The sequence below is a fragment of the Sapajus apella genome, unplaced genomic scaffold (assembly GCF_009761245.1).
Source record: "Sapajus apella isolate SASKATOON/1434 unplaced genomic scaffold, GSC_monkey_1.0 scaffold16, whole genome shotgun sequence".
NCBI lineage: Eukaryota > Metazoa > Chordata > Mammalia > Primates > Cebidae > Sapajus > Sapajus apella.
Window position 1 is genome coordinate 17,374,529 of NW_022436956.1, and position 24,924 is coordinate 17,399,452.

A 24,924-nucleotide genomic window follows, 5' to 3' on the forward strand; every position below is an offset into this window, starting at 1 on the left:
GTGAGACTCAGTCTCCAAATAAATAAAGAAATAAAACAATATATTTTCAGGATACTGACTACCTCTGGGAGAGAGGCAGGGGGATGAGGTGGAGGAAAATAGGGATCAGTGCTGCAGTCTTTGTAAAGCTCCAGCTCCTAAGCTGCTGGTTTATGGGTGTTTATATTATTACTATGCCTCATTATATGTGTATGTTACATATATTTTTATACATATAAAATACAGTGTAGCATTCAAAGGAAATATAAATGTGAAATGAGATAGCTTTAAAAGCAAATTGCCTGCTTTCTGATAAAGGCTTTCCGAATCAAGGTTTAGGCCTCAACATGCTATAGATGCAGTCGTTCTGACCCTTGGTGGCGGAGAGGTGAAGTGCAGTGGCGGTTGCTTGCTCAAGGCTAGGGGATGGTAGCGATGGTGCTGAGGGCAATCAAGGTCCTGGACTAGACGGATGTCCAGGGATTCAGGCCGCTGCCGGTTTCACCCTACATGGAAAACAGCACCCAGCCTTGGGCTTTCCTGGTTCAGGTTCCTTTGCTGTCTCCTCTCTGGCTCTTGACCGTGTTCCTTTAAGCCCAGGAGTAAGGTGCGTGTCTAGCCATTGAAATCTATTCCTGGGTGCGACCTCCAGTCCCTGCCTCCTGCCTCCATCAGGATAGCTCACCTGGGGCCATCCACCCAGAGACCAGGACTGATGAGCTCCTGAGCAGAGACCTCCGCATCCTGTGAGGAAGCAGAGCCCGGGGTGCTGAGGCTCAGGGAACCAACCTTCAAACTCCTTTTGTTGAATCAAACCACCTTTCTGGAGTATTCTGAACCAAAGCCTGTGGGAAGAGTTGACTTAGGGACTTTTGAGGTGGATGTGAGGGGTACCTGAAGGAGGGCTGTCAGTGCATCAGGGCGCAGGAAACCACAAGCCTCCTCCGCACCAAGCTGGCTAGAGTACAGGAACATTGGTTTATTGGCCTCATTTAATCCGATATTAAGAGACACTCTGGCTGGGCACCATGGCTCACACCTGTAATCCCAACACTTTGGGAGGCCAAGGTGGGTGAATCCGGGGGTCAGGAGTTCGAGACCAGCCTGGCCAAGGTGGCTAAACCCCATCTCTACTAAAAATACAAAAATTAGCCAGGTGCGGTGGGCGCCTGTAATCCCAGCTACTCAGGAGGCTGAGGCAGGAGAATCACTTGAATCTGCGAGGCGGGGGTTGCAGTCAGCCAAGATCACACCACTGCACTGTAGCCTGGGTGACAGAGTGAAACTCTGTCTCAAAAAAAAAAGAGAGACATTTCTGATGGGGTATTGGTTGTAGGAACCAGATAAGGAAGTCCCAGACATCTTCATGAACTAGAGATGGCCACAGAAGAGTGGCCTGGAGAGAAGGACACAGATGAGATCACCAAAGTCACCCCCAGAGGCAGCGTGATGGAGGAGTTACTATGCTGGGTTAGGATCGAGGCCCTGCTGCTCACTCTGGTGCATGTCAGTTAGCCTTGTTAAGCTTCAGATTCTCGGCCTGGGTTAGCTGTAGTGCTTGCTAATGGTACTAACTGAATTGTGCCAGTGAATTAATACACGCAGAACATTCACTAAGACTCCAAGAAATGTCAGCTGGTGGGGGCTCGATCCTGTAATCCCAGCACTTTGGGAGGCCGAGGTGAGTGGACCACTTGAGGTCAGGAGTTCAAGACCAGCCTGGCCAACATGATGAAATCCCATTTCTACTAAAAAATACAAGATATTAACCGGGTGTGGTGGCACACACCTCTAATGCCAGCTACTCAGTAGGCTGAGGCTGGAGAATTGCTTGAACCGGGAGGTGGAGGTTGCAGTGAGCTGAGATCGTGCGACTGCATTCCAGGCTGGGCAACGGAGTGAGACTCCTCTGTCTCAAAAAAAAAAAAAAAAAAAAAAACTGTCAACGGCTTGTGCTTATGTTATCTGAACCCTCACCCAGATGGGGATTTGACTTGGCCCCTGGTCAGGCTGATGCTTGGAGCTGATGGATGGAGGCTTCTTAGCCAGAGAATCATTTTCCTCCCTCTGTCCCCAGACGCCATGGAGTTGGTGCTGGTCTTCCTCTGCAGCCTGCTGGCCCCCATGGTCCTGGCCAGTGGTAAGTAACCCCCGGGACCTGACTGTGACAAGAAGAAAACGCTGTCGAGCCCTCTCTGCTGGAAGGTTCTGGGCCCCTTGGGACTTTAGGGCTGGGGGACTCTAAGGTTCTTCATGCCTGGTCAGGGGCCCCTCCCTTCAGTCAGCAGAGAAAGTCGTGGAGGCAGCAGCCATTTATTCACAGACCTCAACACAGCCTGCGCCTCTACCTGCAAGGGTCCAGCAGGGCGTAGTTTTTAAGCCCCACAAGCTCACCAGGCCTCTGTGGACCTGTGGCCTGAACCCTGGGAGCCAGACCTCCACATCAGTCTCTAGACCGTAATTAGCCAGCGCTGGCCTCATGCAAGTCACATGTCCTTCCCTGGTCTCGGTTTCTCTGTATGTCACAAGAGGAAAACTGACCCTGCCTTCTGGGGATGATGTAAGAATGAAAGGGGGCACTGAACATGGATGTTGCATGATTCAGAGCCTCGATGCCTTCCCTGCCCTCGGCTCTCAGGGTGTCCCTAACCCCCTAACTGGCAGGCCTGCCCTAACACGCACATCTGGGCATCTCTGCTTAATGGGTGCTGCTCCTCGGGAATCCCCTCGTGGGGACTGAGGTCTGTGAGGCAGGGTTAGGCATCTGGGAACCCAGTGTGTAGCTTTCTTTCTCTTGACCACCTGTTTGTTTTTGCAGCAGCTGAGAAGGAGAAGGAAATAGACCCTTTTCATTATGGTGAGTGACGGTGTCCCGGGGTGCAGGGGTCAGGGGGAGTGCAGCCCTGCCTGGCCGGAGGGATGGAGGGAACAGACACCCTCTCCCTGGCCTCTTCCTCTCTCACCCTTGGTTCCTTTGGCAGACTACCAGACCCTGAGGATTGGGGGACTGGTGTTCGCTGTGGTCCTCTTCTCGGTTGGGATCCTCCTTATCCTAAGTAAGTTTGTTCTTTTGCTCACTCTGTAAGAGCAATGACTGAGGCTGCTGAGCAGGTGGGGACAGTGTGAGAGCCTGGTTGGTCTCTTTCTTGGAGAGGAAAGGAGAGTGCCTGTCCTCCATGTTATCTTCATGACCCAATAGAGTGCTGGGCACATAGTAAGTGCTCAGTAAAACAGTGACTCGGGAACAGAGAAAATGTGATGTGACAATGAGCATAGATAGGGATGGGCAGGGCAGCTTCCCAGTGCTGGGTGTAGGGCATGAATGGGGCAGTCATGGAGGAAGGAGACAGCTGCTGCCCTAGTGTGCGAGGGATGTGCCCCCCAAGTTCATTTTTCCTGCATAAGCCTGATCTGCACAGATCCCCCTTTACTCACATCATGAAGAGGGCTGGGGGTGTAGGTGTAACCATTCCAGCTGTGGGATGTATTTCCTTTGCCCCAGAAGAAGCTACCCCATCTGAGGGCCACTGCATGCAGCCATGCAAGCTGTGCACTGCCCAGGTCTAGGCGGTGCCGTTGTCACAGTCCCATGACCTGCACAGACCCTTGGCCCTGCTGTGGCCAAGCCAGGAGCATGACCTTGGATGGTTTCTTTGCTTTTCAGGTCGCAGGTGCAAGTGCAGTTTCAATCAGAAGCCCCGGTAAGGATGCCGTGGCAGCGGACATTGGGGGTGATATTAGGTGGGACCGGAGGGACCCCTGGTGTGTGACCCCTAAATGGGCATTCTCCTGGGTTCTTATCTCGGAGGCAGAACGTGTGTTGGGGAGTAGGGGTGGAAGTTTGAGGACTGCCAGGTAGACTCTGGGGCAAAGGAGAGGTCAGAACATTGCGGGCCAGCCCATCCTGTCTCTTCTGATATACTCAGGGGAGGGAAAGTGCACAAGAAAGTTCTGGAACATTTTCTGGGGGCCCTTGGGACAGTTGCGCCTGGGAGAAAGGAAACAGGGGGCTTCCTGGCCCCTCTTGATGACCAGGTCCTCTCTACAGGACCTGCAGCATGGCCCCCACTTGTCACCTGTTCATGAGGCTCTTTGAGCTGAACAGACACATGGACCTTCTTTCTACTCCCACATAGAGGCCGTGCCCCATTCATTAACTACAATAGCCAAGGGTAACTTGGACCCCAGAAGTCCAAAACCTGTGGCAGGACACACCCAAGCTCCCAAGTGGCCCTAGCTCCCCCCTTCCCAGGACTTGGTAGAAGTCGAGGCCTGGCATTGAAGGGTGCCTATAAGTTCACTCTGAGTCTGACCCTTCAGTCCAGACCTCCCTCTGCCCCATGCACCCCACAGAAGAGCGAGCTCCAGCCCTCAGAGCACTGGGAGGAGCCTGGCCCCAAGAGGCTGTGCCCCAGCAAGGAGCAGAGCAATGCTTTCTGGGTCTGCCCTGGAGATCTCTGACGGGGCTGTGCATCTCTTTTTCCCGCAGGGCCCCAGGAGATGAGGAAGCCCAGGTGGAGAACCTCATCACCGCAAATGGTAACTGTCTGTGACACCTGCACAGATGGAAAAGAGGGAACAGAGAGATCCCTCTGTGACTCAGGAAGGGACCGTTGCCAGGTGCATGGCCTGCTATAGCCAGCCAGACGTGCTCCCGCAGTGCCAGGAGGGGGTCTCCAGGGCCTCTGCGGCACTGCCACCAAACAGGCTACTACTAGTGGCACCTGGTATTTACAGAGCACCTGCTTGTGCGAGGCACAGACCCCATATCATTTAATGGGCACACAGCCCCATGGGGTAGGCATCACTGTCCACAGAGTCAGGCATAGACACAGCTGCTGTTGGGGGTGGCCCACTAGGGTGAGGAGTCTATGCACTATAATCCATTCTGGTTTTCTTTCCAGCAACAGAGCCCCAGAAAGCAGAGAACTGAAATGCAGGCCTCAGGTGGAAGGTGAGATGCTCACTGCCTGGCTCTGCCCCTGCTGCCATCACCGTCTGCATCGGGGCCTGGGCAGGGTTTTTAGGCGGGAAGGATGGGGATAGCTTTTGCAGTGGACACAGCTTTTATTATGGGCCTTGCCGTGAGGAGCCTTCAGGAATCTGAAAGAGGCAATGACAGAGATCAGGACCAGAAACACCCGAGATGCCCCACACATGCACATGCAAACACCAGCACCTGGGGCTTCCACACAGCCCAGTGGTCCAGTTCACAGGACGTCATCCCAGCTGCCACATGGAGAGAATTAGTTAGTGAAATGCCCCTAATCTCTAAGTAGCATAAAGATAACGGCTTTCCATGGTGATTCAGAAAGTACTTTAGGGCCACTTTTGTTTTAAACACCTTATTATGAAACTTTCCAACCCTACCCAAAAATAGAGCAAATAGTATATGATCCCTCCCTCTACATTTAGGGGCACTGATTTTAGTGTCTGTTTCCATTGTTCATTGTAGGGACACAGGAAGGTAGTAACTGACAAACGCTGTACAGTTTTTAGAGTGCAGCCACACACAGAGACTCAAGTCTGCCAGAAAAAGCGGATGGGACAGGTGGGGCCTTAGCCCGTTTATAGATGAAACCAAGGTCAGAGGGACTAGTCCTGTGGAGAGTGACAGCCTGGACTGTGAACTCGGGCCTCTGTGGCTGTGGGTCAGCCCCACTGCTCCTCCCTCCCTCCTGTGTATCTTGCTTTATGACATGCCCTGGAATATCCTAAGGGAAAAGGTTTGTCTTTTGTCAGTTCACTTCTGCCTTTTTTGTTTCCCCATACGAATAAGGCATCACAGAAAGGTATGTAAGTGTATCTTAGATCGTAAGCTAAAAGAGATTTCTGGATGACGGTGCCCGACGCGCCAGCTTCTACTGTGGTTGTAACAATACTGCATGCCTGTATAGCATTTAAATTGTTTCCTAAGTGCTTTTGCGCCCTCCTAGCAGCCCGTGATGGGCAGAGCAGGCTCATTACACCCGTCTTCTGGAAGGGGCTCTTGAAAGCAAGTGATCATCTAAGCGTGAATGGAGGAAGATCCCAATCTAGGAGGCAGATGCCCTTCCTGGTAGCTTGGTGTTCTGTGTATTTCACCACAGACTGAGAGTCTATGGGATGGCTCAGAGGAGGCAGCCTGGACATGAAATGTCTTCTCATTTTTTTTCAAACTAGTTCTTTCTCAGAAACCTTTTCTCCTAAGGCTCAGGACTGTGAGCAGCCCTTGGGGAGGTCCTGAGTTTAACAACTTCCTTTCTGTGCCTGTCAGGCTCCAGCCCCGCTGGGAGAGGCTTTCTCTGATCCGCCCCCACCCCCTTGCTTCCCTCTCCTTTGCCTCTCTCGCTTCACTGGGAACGTGGGGCTCAGAAGGGCTGTCCTTCCAGGCAGTTCAGTGGGCAAGTGCTCAAGGAAGGGAGAGAGGCAGATAAGGGTACCAGAGGCGAGCTAAAGTGTTTTTAATTGAAGTTCTCCTCCCCCTCAGCCTCCAGAACCTGAAGGCCACTGCTTGAACCTTTGGATGCAAATGACACTTAAGAAAACTGGCTACTTCGGCAACAGCTCTTTCCCCAGGAGAAGCCAAGAACTTGTGTGTCCCCGCCTTCCTCTCCCCTCTAACGCCATTCCTCCACCTGATAATGCAACTAACACTGGCCTCCCCACGCAGCCTGCGGTCCCGCCCACCTCCTGTGATGTGTGTGTGTGAGTGTGTGTTTGCTGACTGTGTCTTCGTGGCTACTCGTTCGTGGATGGTATTGTGTTTGTTAGTGAACTGTGGACTCGCTTTCCCAGGCAAGGGCTGAGCCACATGGCCATCTGCTCCTCCCTGCCCCCGTGGCCCTCCATCACCTCCTGCTCCTAGGAGGCTGCTTGTTCCCCAAGACCAGCCCCCTCTCCTGATGGAGGGATGCATAGGGTAAGAGCACGGGCAGGAGTCTTCAGTCGTCTTGGGACCTGGGAAGGTTTGCAGCACTTTGTCATCATTCTTCATGGACTTCCTTCACGCCTTCAACAAGAACCTCACTTGCTTATCCCACCCTGACCCCGGTCTGAAGGTCTCTTAGCAATTGGAGATACAAAGCAAGTTGCTGGTGAGCCCAGCGTTGACTTGAGGCAAGCTCCGCCCTTCCATGGTTAATTTCTTCCCGGGGGGCTTCCACGAGTAGTCCCCATCTGCCCTGCCCCTTCACAGAGCGCCCGGGATTCCAGGCCCAGGGCTTCTACTCTGCCCCTGGGGAATGTGTCCCCTGCATATCTTCTCAGCAATAACCCCACGGCCTCTGAGACCCTACCCCTTCCAACCTTCCCTGCTTCTGAGATTTCAGTCTACAGCCCAGCTCATCCAGACCCAGACTCCAGACCCTGCAATTGGGTCTCTGTCAGGCAGTAGCTGAGGGATTTCCATTGCGTTGGGGCCAGCGCACTGGGATGAGTGGAGGGACAGAAGAAGCCTTTGCTTCTCTGCTCACGTCTCCTTGGATGGGCAGCAGAGGAACTCCTGCCTCCTTCGTTCTGCCTGTTGGTGGTCAGAGCGGTGAGCAAGGTGGGTTAGAGACTCAGCAGGCTCTGTGCAGCCCCTGGGAATGGTGAGAGGTTGAAGGTCATAACAAGAGTGGGAACTCAACCCAGATCCCACCCCTCCTGTCCTCTGTGTTCCCGTGGAAACCAGCCAAACTGTGCGCTGTGATCCATTGCCGTTCTCTGTGTTGTGATCTATCCTCTCGACAATGACGGAAAAAAGGAATAAAATATCCTTTGTTTCCTAGTGGCTCAGAGGTGCTTTCCTTTCCTTTCTGTGAAAGAGCTTGAGTGTTGGTAGGTCTTGTGGAACCTGCAGGGCCAGAGGGAGTCCGTCCATGGTCAGAGGGAGAAAGGAAGGACTGGAGAGCCAGTCATGTAGGCACAGGGCCACTTCAATTGCTGTCACTGTCACCTCCTCCCCACTTCTCTCCCTCCCTTTCCTTTTCCTCCTTTACCCTCCTCCCCTCCTGCTCAACCCTTCCTCCCCCACCTCCCCACCATTTCTCTTCCCCCTCCCTCTCTCCCACCTTCCCGAGGCCACTGGGCTCAGGCCACATCCCACAGCAGGATCTGTTCATTGCACACTGTCTTGGAGCACAAAAGGGAGTCACAATGGCTTCTCCAAGTGTACACTGGCCTGGAATAAAACGTCCTAACATTCCTCTTTGGTCAGTTCTGGGGCAACTACCTAAGGACTTGAAAACAGAGCCTGGGGTGGTGTCTCCTACCTGTAATTCCAGCACTGGGAGGCTGAAGCAGGAGAATTGCTTGAGGCCAGGGGTTCAAGACCAGCTGGGCAACATGGTAAAATCTTGGCATGGTGGTGAGCACCTGTGGTCGCAGCTACTCAGCAGGCTGAGGCAGGAGGATTGCTTGAGCCCTGGAGTTCCAGGCTACAGTGAACCATGATTGCACCATTGCACTCCAGCCTGGACAACAGAATGAGACCTTGTCTCTAAGAAGAAAGAAGAAGGGATCAAGGGAGTGACAGGGTGGGTGACGTGGGTTATGAAATGCCCCCTCCTCTGTGGAGCTTTCTTGGGCGTTAGGTAGAATTGAATCCCTTCTTTTTTTTTTTTTAAGATGGAGTTTTGCTCTTGTCGCCCAGGCTGGAGTGCAGTGGTGTGATCTTGACTCACTGCAACCTCCACCTTCCGGGTTCAAGCGATTCTCCTGCCTCAGCCTCCCAAGCAGCTGGGATTACAGGTGCCCTCTACCATGCCCGGCTAATTTTATTTTTAGTAGAGACGGAGTTTCATCATGTTGGCCAGGGTGGTCTTAAACTCCTGGCCTCAAGTGATTCACCCACCTCGGCCTTCCGTAGTGTTGGGATTACAGGTGTGAGCCACTGCACCCAGCCGAATCCCTTCTTTCTTGTGCTCCAGTCACACTTGTTTGCTGCGTTTATATTCACACTTCATACTTGGCATCCACACTGTGGCGCCCAGGCAGGTAATGCCAATATGTGAATCCGCTGTAGTGACGATGGGGAGTGGGGCCTGCAGTCACCTACAGCGTCCTCCCAAAGACGTTCTGATTCAGCTTTCTGAAAAGCACTGTTGGCTGAACAAACACAGATGTGGGCAGATTCTACGTGGAGGTTGCCCATGTGCAGCTTCTGCCTCTAGTGTTATGTGTTTTTATTGATGTAATTTCTGGAGGTCAAGGACTGTGTCTGCTCTACAGAAGCCTGGAACATCTTAGGGTCTCAAAAAAAGAATCGACCCCTGGAACGTCTTCATGTCTTCCATCTTGAAGCCAGCCCTTAAGGAGCGGGACCCTCCGGGCCCATCTCCTTCCAGCCCCACCTTCTAAGACCCTAGTGACCTGGCACCTGAAGCTATAGCAGGAGACAGAAGCCAGTGCTCCTTGGGGTTCAGATGGGGCCTGGGAACCACCACCTTCCCTGCCCAGTGGCCACTCAGGCCCTGAGTCCACCTGGATTCCGCAAGTTGTTTAGAACCGAAGAACTGCACGGATCCACTTGCTGGGTGCCTTCTCTACGTGTGCTCTTGCTTCTGCCTTCAGTCCCCTAGGCCATTGGAGAGATTCAGGCTTTGGCCAGGCACGGTGACTCATGACTGTAATCCCAGCACTTTGGGAGGCTGAGGAGGGCGGATCATAAGGTCAAGAGATTGAGACCATCCTGGCCAACATGGCGAAACCCCATCTCTACTAAAAATACAAAAATTAGCTGGGTGTGGTGGTTCACACCTGTAGTTCCAGCTACTCGGGAGGCTGAGGCAGGAGAATTATTTGAATCCAGGAGGCAGAGGTTGCAGTGAGCCGAAATCGCACCACTGCAGTCCAGCCTGGTGACAAAGCAAGATGCCATCTCAAAAAAAAAAAAAAAAAAAAGACGCAGGCTGGAGATCAAGCTCAAGCTGTCAACCCAGTGATCATGGTGATTAAAACATCTGGTCACAGCTAGATCTGGTAAATGAGCTCATTGCTTGGGAACACTCGTGATGCATCAGGGAATCAGCAGGTCTTGCTGCAATTTCAGAGCAAGGCTAGACTGAGACCCTTAGAGGCTCCAGGCATGCAAAGCATTGTGTGTACCGCCCCTCACATACATACATCATTAAAAACAGAACATTAAACTTCAGCATAGGAATAAGGAAGTCCAATGGGGAGGTTCTAACTTTGCTCATAATAATTCTGTGAAGAGTAAGGAATGATGATCAGCATGTCTAGCACATCTACAAATGGGTATCCTTACTTTGCCAGCCTCTAAGTACCCCCTTATAGAGCTGGTAATCTATAAGGGGGTACTTTTCCTCCTGGTAATCCAGCTGTATTCTGAGATCAGTCAGAGATTCCCATTTTACGGATTCTTTCTGATGCAATCGTGGCTGGTCCAGGTTACACAGCTTGGGTTGGAGGGGGGAAGGAGCTAGGACTTGACCCCCAGCTGTCTGTCCACAGCGCTTGGCAGCACATGGCCTCGCCTCCTTCGGAGGGCAGATGCTCGGATGAAGGGACAGTGATAAGATGGTTCTCGACACTGCACCTGGAGCATGGCTGTCCCTTCAGGACATAAATTAGCTGGACTGTGCTCCAGGGAGGCTCCAGTGGGAGTCGAATGGTCTGGAAACAAGACACATAAAGAACAATCGAAGAAATGACGGTCGAAATAGTAATAATTAAAAAACAAAAGCAGCTGACATTTATTGGAGCGCTTAATATGTGCTTGGCTGAGGACTTGACGCAGATCAACTGGATCAGAGCTCTTAGGGCTATGTATCTCCATAAGGAGGACCAGTGTCTGCTCAGCCTCCAGGCAGGTGGCATTAGTTTGTAGCTGTGATTTGGTTGAATGAGGCAAATGTAGCTTGACTGAATAGGAAATCTGACATGCTATGTCATTTCCCAGAAGGTAATCCCGAGTCCCCTGGTTCGCAGTGACCTCAGGTGTCTTGCACGTTTTGCTTCCCAATGACTCCCCCTGCTCCCCACTCGATTCCAAAGATCTTCATGTCTGTTTGCGTGGAGGTACTTTGCGTTACTTCCCCCCACGGGGTAAGAATAGGTCAATCTGCCTTCTGGGTCGCCAGGTGCTGTGGCCCGCCTACCTCTCTGGTGTTCTTTATTTTTTTTTTCAAGATGTAGATTAGAACTTGCCAAATTGTTCTTGGAAGAGAGTCAGAGGCAGAGGGCAAGCTACAGGGAGCGATGTGGGGGGAGTGCTAGGGGTAGCACACCACAAGGTCACCGGGCTATTGGCCCCTTCCTCTGGGAGGAGGGCCTTATCTTGCCAGCAATCATGGGTTTGGCCGGGTAGTGGGGCAAAGCAGGGGTGGGAGAGTGCTCCAGCTCTGTCTGGTTCACCCCACCTTGTCTCTGGCTGCTCTGCCTCACTGTGGGCCCAGCAAGAGAGAGGTCAGTTGTGTTTGCCTGAGCCAGGGGAGGAGCTTTGGAAAAACCTGTCTCCAGGCTACAGAGAGAAGGAATGGCCACTTCTCTCCATTAGTGTGATTCATTGCTGTCACAGCTGAGCTCCAGGGGGGCAGACTCAGCCGGCTCAAGCCAATCAGCTGTTGATTTGATGGGGCCAGCCCAGCCCCGGGCCTGGTTGCACAAGTGGGGTGCCTGCCAAGGCGATGATGGCAGAGCAGGTGATGCTGTGGTCACATGTCCTGAAGGACCTGGGTGGCAGGGACTGCTGGGGGTGGGCCCCCTGCGCCATCCAGAAGAGGGGGTTCCTGCCTCTGAGCCAGGCTTGGAGGCAGTCTGGTGGAGCCTTAGGTCCAGAACAACCCCAGGTCCCCCTCTGCTCTCTAACTGTGTGAGCTTGGGCAGACCCCAGCCTCTCTGTCAGTTTCCTTTTCTGAGTAATCGAGTCCTTTCTCACTCTGGGGTCAGCTGGGCCTTCTGCTAGCTGCGTAACCCTGGAAAAGCCACCTAAGCCTCAGTTTCATCACCTGTCAAATAAATGCATCCAAATCTTTTCTGTTATCTCACAGGGTCAAAGTGATACAATGGACATTAAAGCATCATGAAAATTCTCCATGTAGCTATTATGCTATTCATGTTGGCATTACTGTTTCCTTATCTCCTCATTCTCTGGTGGCCAGGTTCCCCTTGTCTCTGTTAGACCTGGGTTCACGTTCTGACTGGTTCGCAGAACACCTGCAGTGTCCTCTGTAAGATGGGCATCGCACAGCCTGCCTAAGTTGTTGGGAGGCTCTAAGCAGTTCCTTGGAACCACTGAGACCACGGAAGAGGTGGAATTGCTGCCAGGTGTGGAGAGTGGGCACCAGGCTCAGTGCAGATACAAACATGTAACAGCTTACCCGACCTGAGGCCTCAGGAAGGCCAGGAACTTGGCAATCTGGGCTATAAAAGAAGAGAATGGTCACACGGCCACATGCCAGCCATTCAGGCCATGTCAGTGGCATCCAGAAGGTTGTGGAGGGAAGAAAAGAGTAGCCAGGGGTGGGCTTGCTCCATGAGGTCTTCCTGGAGGTGGCAAGCTGCAAGCTGTTTTCAGAGGTGGGGGGGAGTTTGGTTACTGGGAAGAGAAAACCACAGCTGGAGAGAAACGGCCTCTGTTGTAGTTCAAGGGTGTGAGCTCTGAGAACAGTCAAGAATGCATTTCTCTCCAGGGTATTCACTGCGGGAGAGGTGGTCAAATGGGTTTGCCCTTGTCACCAGCTGGTGACATTGACTCTTAGAGTACATTGCCCCTTGGCAGTTCTCAGAACCTCTGCGCACCATGGCTGAGGCCATCTTGAAGCCAACACTTAAGGAATGGACCCTCTGGGGCCCACCTCCTTCCAGCCCTGCCTTATAAGACCCCAGTGACCTGGCACCTGCAGCCATAGCAGGAGACGGGAGCCAGAGCTCCTCAGGGTCGGGAGAGATGGAGCCTGGGAACTGCCACTTTCCCTGCCCAGTGGCCATATGGGTCGGGCAGCTGAGGACTGCCTTGGGCCAGGGGCCATGGCTTTCTAGGTGCTTCTGGCTTCTGCCTCATTGGAGCCCCTTTCCAAGCTAACACCAGGAGAAACTGACTTGGGGACCTGGAGTTCAACTCCCACAAAGGCCAGAGCCGGCAGAACTGGAGAGCCCCATTTTGGGAAGCTGGTGGTGAGAGCCTCTGCCTCTGATCACCAGGGAGACAGAAGTAATTCCAGCCTATTTCCTCCCTGCTCCACTAACCCAGCAATGACCACCCTAAATGACTGCCCTGAGACTCAGGAGTAGGAGACAAAAGGGAGGCCTGCTTGGGGGAGACAGGGGAGATGGAGGCCTCGCCACTGAGGGCATCAGCTGTGACAGTGCTGAAGCATCCAGGAGTGGGCGCTGCCTCTCCCTCCCTCCCGGTGTCTCCCAGAGCTCTGGGCCTTGAAGAGATCAGGAGAGCACAGCTGGATACTTCTTTCTCTCTAGCCCGGAACCATCAGACAAAGGAGGTTTCTTGGGTTTGTGTGGAGAAGAAAGGGAGGCTGGAGATGCAGGGTGAGTGGTGGGCAGCAGGCATCATGCCGGGCACAGAGGGTGCTCTCAGGAGCCTGCTTTAGAGATCACCTCAGCTGGGGACTGAGCCAAGGGAAGGGATTGCTGAGAGTGTTCTTGTCTCCTGGGGTGGGCAGGGGGCAGTTCAGAGTAAGGAAAATGCAGCCATCAGTTTTTAGGACCTTCTCTGGCCAAATGCTTGACTTACCTCATCTCTGTTCCCACAACAATCCTGCAAGGTAGGTGTTATTACCCCATTTTACAGATGCAGGGAGACCCAGAGGGGTGCCCTTCCCCAGGCTCAGGCAGTCCTCAGCAAAGGCTCAGGATGTAAAGGGATTCACGCATGGGTGTGTCTGGTCCTCAGGGTGCCCTGCACGGAGACTTCTAGGAGGAGGGACCCTCCTGAGCTGAGCTGCTCTCAGGATCATGGGTCACAGAGGGAAGGGCCGGGACCTCCCAGCAGGAGAGCAGGTGTTTCAGAGAGGGGCTCCCTGCCCCCAGTGCCAACTAGGACCCATGACCTGAGCCGGCTGGGGGAGGACAGGAAGAAGTCTGAGGAAAGACTTAGGCTTGAGTGAAGCGAGAGGGGAGGACCGCCTTGACTTAACAAGTGCCTGCGCTTCCCCCAAGAACAAACAGGACAATTTCTGAAAATTGCTACAGGGCTGGAGAAGGAAGGGGAGGGCAGGGGAGGGGAGAGGAGATGGAGAGGGATGGGATGCCAGGGAAGTGAGAGAGAACCCCCTTCTCCTGAGAGGGTCTCTCGGGGAGCTGTCAGCAAGATGGGGTTGCTGGCTACCTGCTGCCTCTGTGAGGGCAAACCGGGTCTTGTGACCCCTCACAGAGCAGATGACAGCAGGGAACGGGACTGCCTGAGGCAGGTCCTGGGTCTGCCTGCAGCATGGGAGAAATGATTCCACCTTTTCGGGTCTGATTCATTCATTTAATAAAACTGTGTCACGATGAGCTGTTTCAGACACTGGGGAATGAACAAACAAACAGAAATCCTGGCTCTCCTGGTGCTCAAATTGTACTTGGGAGAGGGACGAACAAGATCAAGGAAATACATACTTTAGATCAGAATAAGTGCCGCAGAGGAAAAGCCAGGCTGAGGCGGTGGGGTGAACATTTTCTATCCGGATGCCCAGAATCGGGGCTTTCAAGAAAGCCCTGCAGGCAGCGTGAGCTGAGCTGGAAGCCCTGCGGAGGCAGAGCATTTAGCAAGCAGGAACAGCCCGGGCGGAGGTCTTAGAGGGTGAGGGGCGTCTAGAAGACCAGCATGACTGGAGCAGAGAGCAGGGTGGGGAGGTTGGGGACCAGTTCAGAAGTGCCTGGAGCCAGATTAAGAGGGGCTTCTTTCTGGGACACAGAAAGGATTTTGGATATCGTCTGCACCCTCTGTCTGAGGATTTTGAGCAGGAGAGGGAGCCACTTGTGAAGGGAGGGGTTTGGATAGGATGGCCTCGGTGACCTTTGTGGTCGGGCCATCAGTCACACAGGGCTCTGGATGTCTGGTATGGAGATGCCTTCCTTCGCAGCAGCATTGGGGGTGGGAAGGGAACGGAGTGTGTATACCAGGTTGGGGGGAGCTGGGATTTCCACTTTTCTGACCATTTAGATTATGTTTAGATCAAGTACTGCTACATCTCACCTAGGCCTGAGGTTTGTAAACATCTCTATCCCCAGCTTGGGGAATTTCCACCTGGCGGCTCTGGGCTGAGTGGCAGGTTTTCACGTGGGAGCATGGGACAAGCCTGACAGCTGAGCTCTTGCCCACCCGTGGGCAGGTCTGGCCCTGCCTTCCGGGTGGTCCGGAAGGAAAGGTGCAGGGAGCCTGGAGTCAGAGCTGTGGTCAGCGGCCCCAGTGCAGATCTCAGCCCATCCTGATAACAAATAGCACCTCTCCAGGCCTCTTGATCTCCATGTCCACAGTGCTTCAGTCCTAAGGGGGCTCCCTGGGGTGTCATGAGTCCTCCCCTCCGGACAGGGAGTGTTGCAAAGGAGGGACAGAGAGGTGGGAGTCAGAGTAACCAGAGCCCAGGGTCAGAGGCCGGGGCCAGAGCCAGCGCCTCCCAGCTCTGCTTCTCAGTGTCCACGTCAGAGTGCCAGGGTGGCCACAGGAAACTGAGGGAGACCCTGTGGCCCCAAGTCAGTCACACGGAGACTGTTCACTGCGGCTTTGCTGTGGGCCAGGCCTTGGTGGCCAGGAAACAGGGATGCTGACCGGGCAGTGTGGTGTGTGGGCCTTCCTGTGGCTCCCGGCTGGCTCCTGGCTCCACGGTTGTCTTCCGGCCGTTCCACTCTGGTACAAACCAGCAGCCCCCAGAGGCCTCATTAGGCTGCTGGTGTCTCCGGCTGAGCCCTCTGAGGTGTGGCAGGCGGGCCTGACACCTGCGGGCTGAATGAGGAGGTCCCAGCTTAGGAAAGGGAAAGGCACAAGAGTGACCCCCATCACGGCTCTGGCTCCAGCCCGCAGCTGCTCCCCATCTCTCTGCCAACTACCAGAACAACACAGGAAGCTGGGACCTGTGCCTCAGGTCCCAGGACAGGACCCTGGAAACCATTCCTGCCTCTCTGAGAGGCTGCAGCTGTGCCGCCCGGTCTCAGGGGACGCCTAGCTATGGAGCGGGGCCTGGTGCAGGATGACTCCAGGCAAAGGCGCAGCTGGGCTGGAAGACAGAGGTACAGCTGAGTGAAGCTCAGGGGACCCACACATGCCCCTGAAGGTCTCCCTCAGTCTCCACCAGCCCAGGGACCTGGGGAAGAGTGGGGTCCTTGATTTCTCCTGGCTCCTGTACCCTTTTCGGGCACCCTGAGCTGGCTACAGCATGGAGCCCCTCAAGGGAGAGGGCCGGGGCAGGGGCGGCGGTTTGCTCTGCTGCATCTGACAGCTTCCCCTTCCTCACGTGCCAGGTGGAGGTCAGAGAATCTCTCCTGGCTTTCACGTGGATCCCTCACCCCAACCCACCCCAGCAGGCGGGCACGAGGTAAGGGCTCCCTTGCCAGCCCTCCTCCCTGCCCTCGTCTCTTCCTGTTTGTGGGATCACCTGAGGTGTGAGGGGAGGGAGTGCCACTCTTTCCGTCCAGGTCCCAGGCAAGCGGCACCTCCCCGCTCTCCTGCACCCCAGACACAGGCAGCAGCTCCTGCCATGGACAGGTGGTACCTGGGTGAGTCCTCTGAGCCCCATTCCTCCTCCCTGCTCAGGCTCTGACACAGGTGTGCACCCCATCCCTTTCAAGCTCCCCAGAAGTGCAGGAAAAGCAGAAAGGAGGACAGGCAGAAATTTCCAACAAACAGCATCTCCACACAGAGTTGTGGGCCTGCTGTGACGTGTGCCAAGCATCTCTGGAGCTGCGAGGGCTGAGAAGGCAGCTTGTCCAGCAGCCTCATTTGCTTGTCTGTCCATCTGTTCTTCAGAGATGCAGGAACTCAGAAGCCAGACTGCTGGCTGCAAATCTTGGTTCCCCTACTTTCTAGCTGTCTGAACTCTGGCAAGTTATTTAACTTACCTGGGCCTCAGTTTCTTCCTCTATGAAATGGGGTGATTATAATACCTTCCTTATCTTATAGAGTCATTGTGATGACTAAATTGATTTCTGTAAACTGCTTGAAACAGTGCCTTGTACAGAGTTTAAAAATGCAGACATCAATTAGCTTTTCCTATTGCTTCCTATTCACCTATCTATTGATTAATCTATCATCCATATCTATCATCTATCTATCATCATCTATCATTTATCTATCTATCTTCTATCATCTATCAATCATCTATCATTTATCTATCATCTATCTATCTATCTATCTATCTATCTATCTATCTATCATCTATCTATCTAATCTGCTGATCTGTAGCTGCCTCCTCACCCTGCAGCGGGAGCCCTCCATCCGCACTGCAGCTTTTCTTGTGATCAGGGTAAATATTACCTGGCACTGTTAATGTTTAATGCCCCCAACTTGTCCCCAGCCACCCCGCTGAGGAGGCCAGACACTCCCAGAAGCAGAGACAGCAGGAAGAGGGGAGGGGAGGCAATCCATTGGGCTGTGGAAATGACTGGGTTGTCAACGGATACATAGATAGATGGAGAGAGAGAGAGAGAGAGAGAGAGAGAGAGAGAGAGAGAGATGAATGTATTTAACTTCCCACCTATTTTTACATCTCTTATTATTCCTGAAACGCTCCATGTTGGCTTACAAATATAGACAACGCAGTAAGATAACGCGATCCTGTATCATAAAGGGAGCACCCTTGTCTGGTGTGGAGTCGGCAGTAGCTTTGGCAGCACATCTTGGAGGGTCTGGGCTTTCCACCTCTGGTTTGCCATTGACTGTGTGTTTCAGGCAAGTCCCTTCACCTTCCTGTCCTTGCTTTTTCTGTGTACCCAGTGGGGATCACGGCACTGCCCTGGCCACCTCGAGAGGCTATTGCGGACAGCAAATGAGCGGCCTCAGTTTCTTTATCTGTAAAAAGGCGCTATCAGGAATTAAGTGGTGCTGTGCTGGCGAAGAGCCTGCCATGTGGTCCGTCTTCACCAAATGCTGGCTCTGCTGTGATGTTTGCACACATATACATTTCTTGGCTCTGAAAGCAGAGGAAGCTGAAAGGGTGTTGAAGCGCCTCATCTGCAGGGTTCTGACATTCCCTCCATCTCACTCATTCATGCTCATTTTCATTGGACGGCAGCTGGCTTTTCCGTGTCCAAAAACAAACATCTAACAAAGGCTAATGCCTGTTATTTCTTCAGCCAGCACACATATAACAGTAACAATGATGCCACTCACTGTGCGCCAGGCCCCAGGCTGTGCTCTTGGCATGCATGATCTCACTTCGCCTCACAACCACCCTAGGAGCTGGGTACTGTGCCCATTTTACAGATGAAGAGACTGAGGCACAGAGAGGTGAAATAATTGACTGAGACCATACGATTAGCAAGTGAGAGGTTCAGGGTGTGAACTCAAGTGCCGAGCCCTCTCCCTGCTTGGGGAGGATTCATAGATAGACTGACTCCCTTCAGAAGGGCTCAAGCACCCCTGGTGGCCCCTGGCCACTGACCTTGGCTGTTTGGCGGCCGTTGGACTTCAGCCTCTTCTGGAGGCCAATTCAGTGGACTAGAACTCAACCAGGATTCCACAACACCCACGACTACCCGGCACAGGAATCCTGGGGAGAAGGAGCTCACAGGGGAGCGGGAAGGCTGCCTGCGAGGTGTGGAAAGCACCTGCCTCCTGCAGCAGGAGGCCTGTCAGCCTCCCCTTGCCCCGCACTGGCTGTGTGACCTTGGGCAAGGCCTCGACCTCTCTGTGCCTTACACACCTGCCTCATCAGTAAAATGGGAAACATAAAACTTAGGAGACAAGAGTGAGGAAAGTGCTTGGTAAACCATAAAAGCAGGGGGTTCTGCCTGTGATGAAAACCTCGCCCCGTCCTTAGAAAGCCTGCATGCGCCATGGTAAACTGGCAAGGAAACAGCCGGAGGGCCAGGCCAAATGGTGGTAGGAGGAAGTGCCCGGGAGGGGGGTGGCGGCAGAGAAGGAGGGATTAGTTGGGATGACTGGGGCCCTTCCAACTGAGGTGTAAGCTGCGGGGTGCACATCGATGGGTGAATAGGATGACAGATGAAGGGCTTTTCTGGTGGGTCAACTGCTGGTGGGTTTAGGGGTGCTCCAGGGCTGTGGTGGGGGAGCAGTGGGCCAGGCTCCTAGGGACCACTGTAGGAAAGCCTCCAGTGCCACATAAGGAACACCAGCTGCAGTGGTGGCATCCACGATGGCTGGTGTGGTGGGCCCTGATGGGGCTGGGGGCCACTGTGGGACCCCTGACACTGGCCCCCGGAAGCTTCCAAGTACCGTGTACACTATACAAATTGTGCAACTTCCACTTCCCTGTTTCCACCACCCCAGCTGTGGCTTCTCCAGCTGGCAGAAGGCACCACTGCTCACCCATCCCAGCCCTTCTCTTTGGAAATTTCCTTTGGAAGCCAGCTCCTTCCCTCCCCTGCCTCCCCACGCACCTCTTCACCCTGCGGCAGGAGCCCCCTCCATGCACGCTGCAGCTTTTCTTGTAACCAGGGTAAATATTACCTGGCACTGTTAATGTTTAATGCCCCCACCTCGTCTCGGGCCACCCCGCGGAGGCTACCAGACACTCTCCCAAAAGCAGAGACAGCAGGAAGAGGGGAGGGGAGGCAGTCCATTTTTCTGGGGAAATGACCGGACTGTCTACGGGCGATGGTGAGTGTGCTGGTGTGTGCCCGGTGTGTGCAAGGCTGGGTGGCTCTGCTTGGCCTGCCTTGGTAGGGACAGCTGGACCCCCCTCTTCCCTCTCCTGCCACTTCAGCCTTCCAGAGTACCCAGCCCCCTTCCGGTCAGGCTCCTCTCTAAGAAAATTTGCAACTTAAAAGAGGACGCTGCTTTAACACCGAAGAAAGACAGCTTCAGCAGATAGAAGCTGGAGAGCTGAGTGTCCCCCCTCGGCCTCCTGACACACCCCCCCGGCTGAGTTCAATGCATCTTGCTAAACCCTCTGAACTCAGGCAGGAGAGAGACGGGGTCCATCTGGCTGGGAAAGGAGCAGGCGCCTTTGGTCAGTCTTCCTTGGCTGGATTTGGTATGAGCGGCCCCCAAGTTCAAGTCACACTCCCCAAAGGCTTCCCGTGACAGGAACTGACTGGACCCAAGAGGGGTGCCTGCTGACAGAGGTGGGTTTTGAGCCAGATGCAGAAAGGGAAGGGTGCTGGGCAGGGAGGGCCTCAGCAAGCGGCTCAGGGCAAGGTGGCCATGGAGGAGGGGGTTTCCTGGGGTGTGAGGGGAAGCCCTGGCTGTTGCTCTGACACTTAAATTCCCATATGACTTTGAACAAGGCCTGAACCAAATCTGGGAAGATGGCCCTGAAGGCCTTCTGTACCGGAGCTGGGTCCCTCATGGCCTCCCTGAACACCCAGCACCTCAGGCCTGCCAGGATGGGCACCGACTCCTCCTGCCTGTTCCCTCCTGGCCGAGGGACTGGCCACTGGGGACAGTGGGGCTTGCCAGGCCCCGAGGCTCATCACTGCCCAGGGCACAGTTCAGCACAGCCTGGGAGGGGCTGACTTGTTTATTCCTTCCTCCTCGGGTTTTACTTCCCTGGTACAAGAAGGGGCTCCAGCAGGGAAGGAAAGAGGGGCAGCCCTCAGTGGTGGCAGAAGCGTCCTGGCCAGGCCACAGGCTGGCTGTCCGGGGCAAGTGTCTTCAGCTGCAGGGCACCACTGTGAGACCCACCTGCTGAGTAACTCCAAATCCAGGGGAGCCCACTGGAGGCAGGGGCAGGACCTTGCCTCAAATGGGCTCCTTCCTTCCTGCCATTGAGAGGTGGCAGAGCTAAGAGCTTACGCACCAGCATTCTCAGCCCCCTGCTGCCCGGGTTCAAACCCCAGCTCTACGCCTGACTTGCTGTGTAACTGTGGGGGAATTACTTAGCTTCTCTGTGCTTCCATTCTCACAGGGATTCCACTGAAATGGCACTGACGCCTCATAAGGTTGCCGTCATGGTTAGAGGAGTTAGGGTTTTGTTAGCTTTTGCCCCGTGCCTGAGCAGCACCATATATTAATGTTTCTTAACTAGATCTGCTTCCCCTGAGGATGGGAACGTAGGAGAGCAGGCCTTTCTCAGCTTTCAGTGGGACTTTGGATAAGTCTCCGTGGTGGGCTTGGCTTCCACCTTCTGTCTGATAACTTTAAGGTTTTGTTTTATTTATTCATACATTTCACAAATACCTCCTAAGCACCTCATAGCCAATTGGTTCTGTGGAGAGAGGCCGCTGGGAGTCTAATGGGAGAGGCCTCTCCTGGCCTTTTCTACCATGGTGGGAAGCAAGGAGCAGGAGAGAGCCAGCCCTCTCAAGTGTCAGAGGCCCCCCAGACAGCACGGATCCCCCTCGGACACTCGGTGTTTTCTCCCCAGTTGACTGTGTCTGAAGCCGCCTAGGGCAGAAGCCCGCAGGCAAAGGTTTAGGCAACACCCCCGAGCCCAGCCTCCCCTCACCACTTGGACCCTGAGGGATCCTCTGGGAAGGGAAGGATGGGGAATTCCAACTGCTTCTGTGCTGGCCCGTCAGTGACTCCTCTCCTCCCACCTCTGGTTCTCTTCTAGGTGGCAGCCCCAAGGCGGACGTGGACCCGTTCTACTACGGTAAGCCTGGGCCCCTGTGCACCCTTCCCGAGCACTCAGGACCCCTCCCACCAAGCAGCGGCTTCTCCCAGCCCCGGGTCCACACTCTGTGCCCCTTACCTCCCCTGGTTAACATGGGCTGCTGGGGGTGGGCTTCGGGGAGAAGCCGCTGCTGGGAGAGACCACCCATGCCGCCCCTCTTGCCCTCTCTTTCCTGAGACTATGAGACTGTCCGCAAAGGGGGCCTGATCTTCGCCGGGCTGGCCTTCATCGTGGGGCTCCTCATCATCTTCAGTAAGTGGGGTGGCCTCCAAGGAAGGGGTGCTGGCTGGGGCACATCTCTTCTTAAGGCTGCTGAGCAGGCTGGCTTTCCAGAGTCCCCAAGGGAGGGGTGAGCCTCCCCACCACCTCCGCCCCTGCAGGATGGGGGAACCCATGCTGGGTGGGATGCCAGGCTCTCAAGCACAATGTGAGGTTCCTGCTTGCTCAAGTGCACCCTCCAGTGGGCCTAGGAGGAGCTGCGGTCGCAGGAAGGAAGCTGCAGAGTAACCCGAGGGCCAGAAGGGGGACTGCACCTGCCGCTGCTAACCATGGGTCCCAAACTCATCCGTTCAATAGGGATGATCCCACCTGCCTCACAAAGATCAGGGCTAACCTCCAGAGACACAGCAGTCAGGACAGTACTTTAAGATGGTCCCGTGCAGGCGGAGTGCAATGACTCATGCCTGTAACCCCAGCACTTTGGGAGGCTGAGGTGGGCGGATTGCCTGAGGTCAGGAGTTCAAGACCAGCTTGGCCAACATAGTGAAATCCCGTCTCTACTAAAAATACACACACACAAAAAAAATTAGTCAGGCATACTGCACGCCTGTAATCCCAGCTACTCAGGAATCTGAGTCAAGGGAATTGCTTGAACCAGGGAGGTGGAGGTTGCAGTGCGCCGAGATCGAGATCGTACCACTGCACTCCAGCCTGGGCAACAGAGCAAGACTCAGTCTCAAAAAAAAAAAAAAAAAAAAGAAAAGAAAAGAAAAGAAAAGAAAAGAAAGAAAGAAAGAAAGAAAGAAAAAGAATAGTTCAGTGCAGACTTGGAGTGCTCTGGGAGAGACAAGGAGCCTTACATATCCCCAGGCTCCTGAGGGGCACACAGCAGGAGCTTAATATCTGCACATTGACTTGTTTTGGTTCAACCCAAAGAAAAATACAAGAAAACACAACCCATGAAAAAAAGCTACAGCAAGCACAGCTGTGGACTCTGAAATTCTAAGGCTAGGGCCGCAGTCCTGCAGTCTCCCCATTTTCCCATGTTGCCTGTGGCAACTCCCGGAGGGCAGAGCCGGTTGGCAGCTGAGCACACAGGCACAGGAGGCAGGTGGCCTGAGCAAGGGGCTCTGTTTTGGACTTGCTGCCATCCTTCTCCAGAGAGCTGTTCATCGGGCAGCTACTCTGTGCCCAGTGCTGTGATGGGGACACCATGATGGCCCAGTCTCTGCTCCTGCTCTTGATATGCCAATAGCCCACCATGGATCTGCTCCAATAAATGTTTGCTGACTGACTGACTTAGGCCCTTGAAAGCCTGTGGTCCAGCCTTATATAAAGAGAGAGATGGCTGGGCGTGGTGGCTCATGCCTGTAATGCAGGCATATTAGGAGGCCAAGGCAGGAGGATCTCTTGAGACCAGTAGTTTAAGACCAGCCTGATCAATATGGTGAGATCCCATCTATACAAAATTTTTTGGTTTTTTTTGAGACAGAGTCTCTTTCTGTCACCCAGGCTGGAGTGCAATGGCACTGTCTCAGCTCACCGCAACATCCGCCTCCAGGGTTCAGGTGATTCTCCTGCCTCAGGCTCTGGAGTAGCTGGGATTACAGGCACCTGCCACCATGCCCAGCTAATTTTTGTATTTTTTCTAGTAGAGATGGGGTTTCACCATGTTGTCCAGGCTGGTTTCGAACTCCTGACCTCAGGTGATCCACCCACCTTGGCCTCCCAAAGTGCTGGGTTTACAGGCAGGAGCCAAAAACATTTTTTAAAATCAGCTGAGCATGACAGTGTGTGCCTATAGTCCCAGTTACTTAGGAGGCTGAGGCAGGAGGATTGCTTGAGCCCAGGAGCTTGAGGCTGCAGTGAGCTATGATTGCACCACTGCACTCCAGCCTGGGTGACAGAGTATGACCCTGTCTCAAAAAATAAAATAAAATAAAATAAAATGTGACAGTCAAATGTGGCTGGCCCTGCGGTGGTGCTGGCAGGAGGGAAGTAGGAGTGACTAGAAGAATTTGGAGTCTTCCAAGGTCTCTTTGGAAAATGAGTTCATGGAAACAAATCTCCTTTTTTCTTTTCAAGGCAAAAGATTCCACTGTGGGGGCAACAAGAAGCGCAGGTGAGCGCTGCCTGGAGTGACTGATGAGGGGGTTGGGTCCAGGGAAGGAAGGGCGGGCTGAAGATTTTGTCTCTGTGGCTGTGGAAGGGTCCCCAGCCTCAGGGATCCCTAGACCTACCCACCACCTCACCTGTGGCTTTTCCTTCCCTACTCAAGGCAAATCACTGACGATGAGCTGTAACAGCAGGTACGCTAGGAGAGCCTGGGGGAAGGGGAGGGCAGGGCAGGCTTGGGAGCAACGGGGAGGGGTTCTGGCTCCTGGACTGGGTAGGGAAGAATTTTAGGGTCATCCACACATCAGCCAGGTGGTCTGTCACTCATTGTGTGTTTAAAATGATTGTCAAGGGCCTGGCATGGAGTGTGTGCTACAGGAGATCACAGAGGAGCCCTGGAGAAAAGTGAGATGGACAAGGAGAATGTAAAACCCTGGCCCCTGCTGCCACCCACCCAGCCCTGTTCTGCCTTTGTCTTCTCAGCCTTGGCTGTGCCACCCGCTGCCCTGGGGCCAGCTGGAAAGCCAGGCATGCCCCTGCCTTTGGCATCTTCCCGTCTTCCCTGGGCTGTAGACCTTTGTCATTGTCACTGCCAGCGCTTGGGCTGAGGGAAGCTCCAGGCTCAATGTGACCCCCAGGTGGGCATTGCCACCTCCTGTCCCATGCCAGCTCATGCTCATAATAAAGCCAGCATCAGAGATCACTGCTTCCCTCGCCTGCCTGCCTGTCTCCCTCCTTTGTCAACCATCCGCCTCTCCACGTTCAAGTACAAATACAGCTGGGTCTCACTTGTTTTTCTATTAATTGCTCAGGCACCTGTCTGCCTGTAAAAGCAAGAAGTTCAGTGTTGTCATCTGCAAGCCACTCCTCACACCCCCTGAACTGGCCGGAGCCCTGGGGACAGAGGCCTCAGCCTGTCTCTTATATGCCTGGGAAGTGTGAAAGACCCCCAGGA

At 54.0% G+C, this 24,924-nt stretch overlaps 2 protein-coding genes across 13 annotated transcripts in view; both read left to right on the forward strand.

Annotated features, from left to right (window-relative positions):
• The window catches only part of FXYD6 (FXYD domain containing ion transport regulator 6), a 39,721-nt gene extending 31,989 nt beyond the window's left edge, over window positions 1-7,732 (forward strand). For 5 of the 8 annotated variants that reach the window (XM_032285377.1, XM_032285375.1, XM_032285373.1 and 2 more), the window contains 7 exons: window positions 2,057-2,119; window positions 2,798-2,836; window positions 2,961-3,035; window positions 3,644-3,680; window positions 4,469-4,518; window positions 4,884-4,933; window positions 6,449-7,732. In XM_032285377.1, the coding sequence (XP_032141268.1) occupies window positions 2,062-2,119; window positions 2,798-2,836; window positions 2,961-3,035; window positions 3,644-3,680; window positions 4,469-4,518; window positions 4,884-4,912 (288 nt within the window). In that variant the 5' untranslated portion in view covers window positions 2,057-2,061 and the 3' untranslated portion in view covers window positions 4,913-4,933; window positions 6,449-7,732. The remainder of the gene's footprint in view (window positions 1-2,056; window positions 2,120-2,797; window positions 2,837-2,960; window positions 3,036-3,643; window positions 3,681-4,468; window positions 4,519-4,883; window positions 4,934-6,448) is intronic. The other 3 variants (XM_032285380.1, XM_032285378.1, XM_032285379.1) reach the window with 1 other exon arrangement.
• Window positions 7,733-15,314: 7,582 nt separating this feature from the next.
• FXYD2 (FXYD domain containing ion transport regulator 2) lies at window positions 15,315-24,686 on the forward strand. Of its 5 annotated transcripts, none has more exons than XM_032285386.1 (6): window positions 15,315-16,617; window positions 21,576-21,614; window positions 21,813-21,887; window positions 23,940-23,976; window positions 24,133-24,163; window positions 24,453-24,686. In XM_032285386.1, exons 1-5 carry the CDS (start codon window positions 16,599-16,601, stop codon window positions 24,155-24,157), a joined length of 195 nt encoding a protein of 64 aa, XP_032141277.1. In that variant the 5' UTR covers window positions 15,315-16,598; the 3' UTR covers window positions 24,158-24,163; window positions 24,453-24,686. The 5 variants fall into 5 exon arrangements, with proteins under 5 accessions (XP_032141277.1, XP_032141273.1, XP_032141272.1 ...); XM_032285385.1 differs by lacking the exon at window positions 15,315-16,617 and adding an exon at window positions 19,138-19,678 and having other exon boundaries at window positions 24,322-24,686; XM_032285384.1 differs by lacking the exon at window positions 15,315-16,617 and adding an exon at window positions 19,146-19,678.
• The last annotated feature ends 238 nt before the right edge of the window (window positions 24,687-24,924 follow it).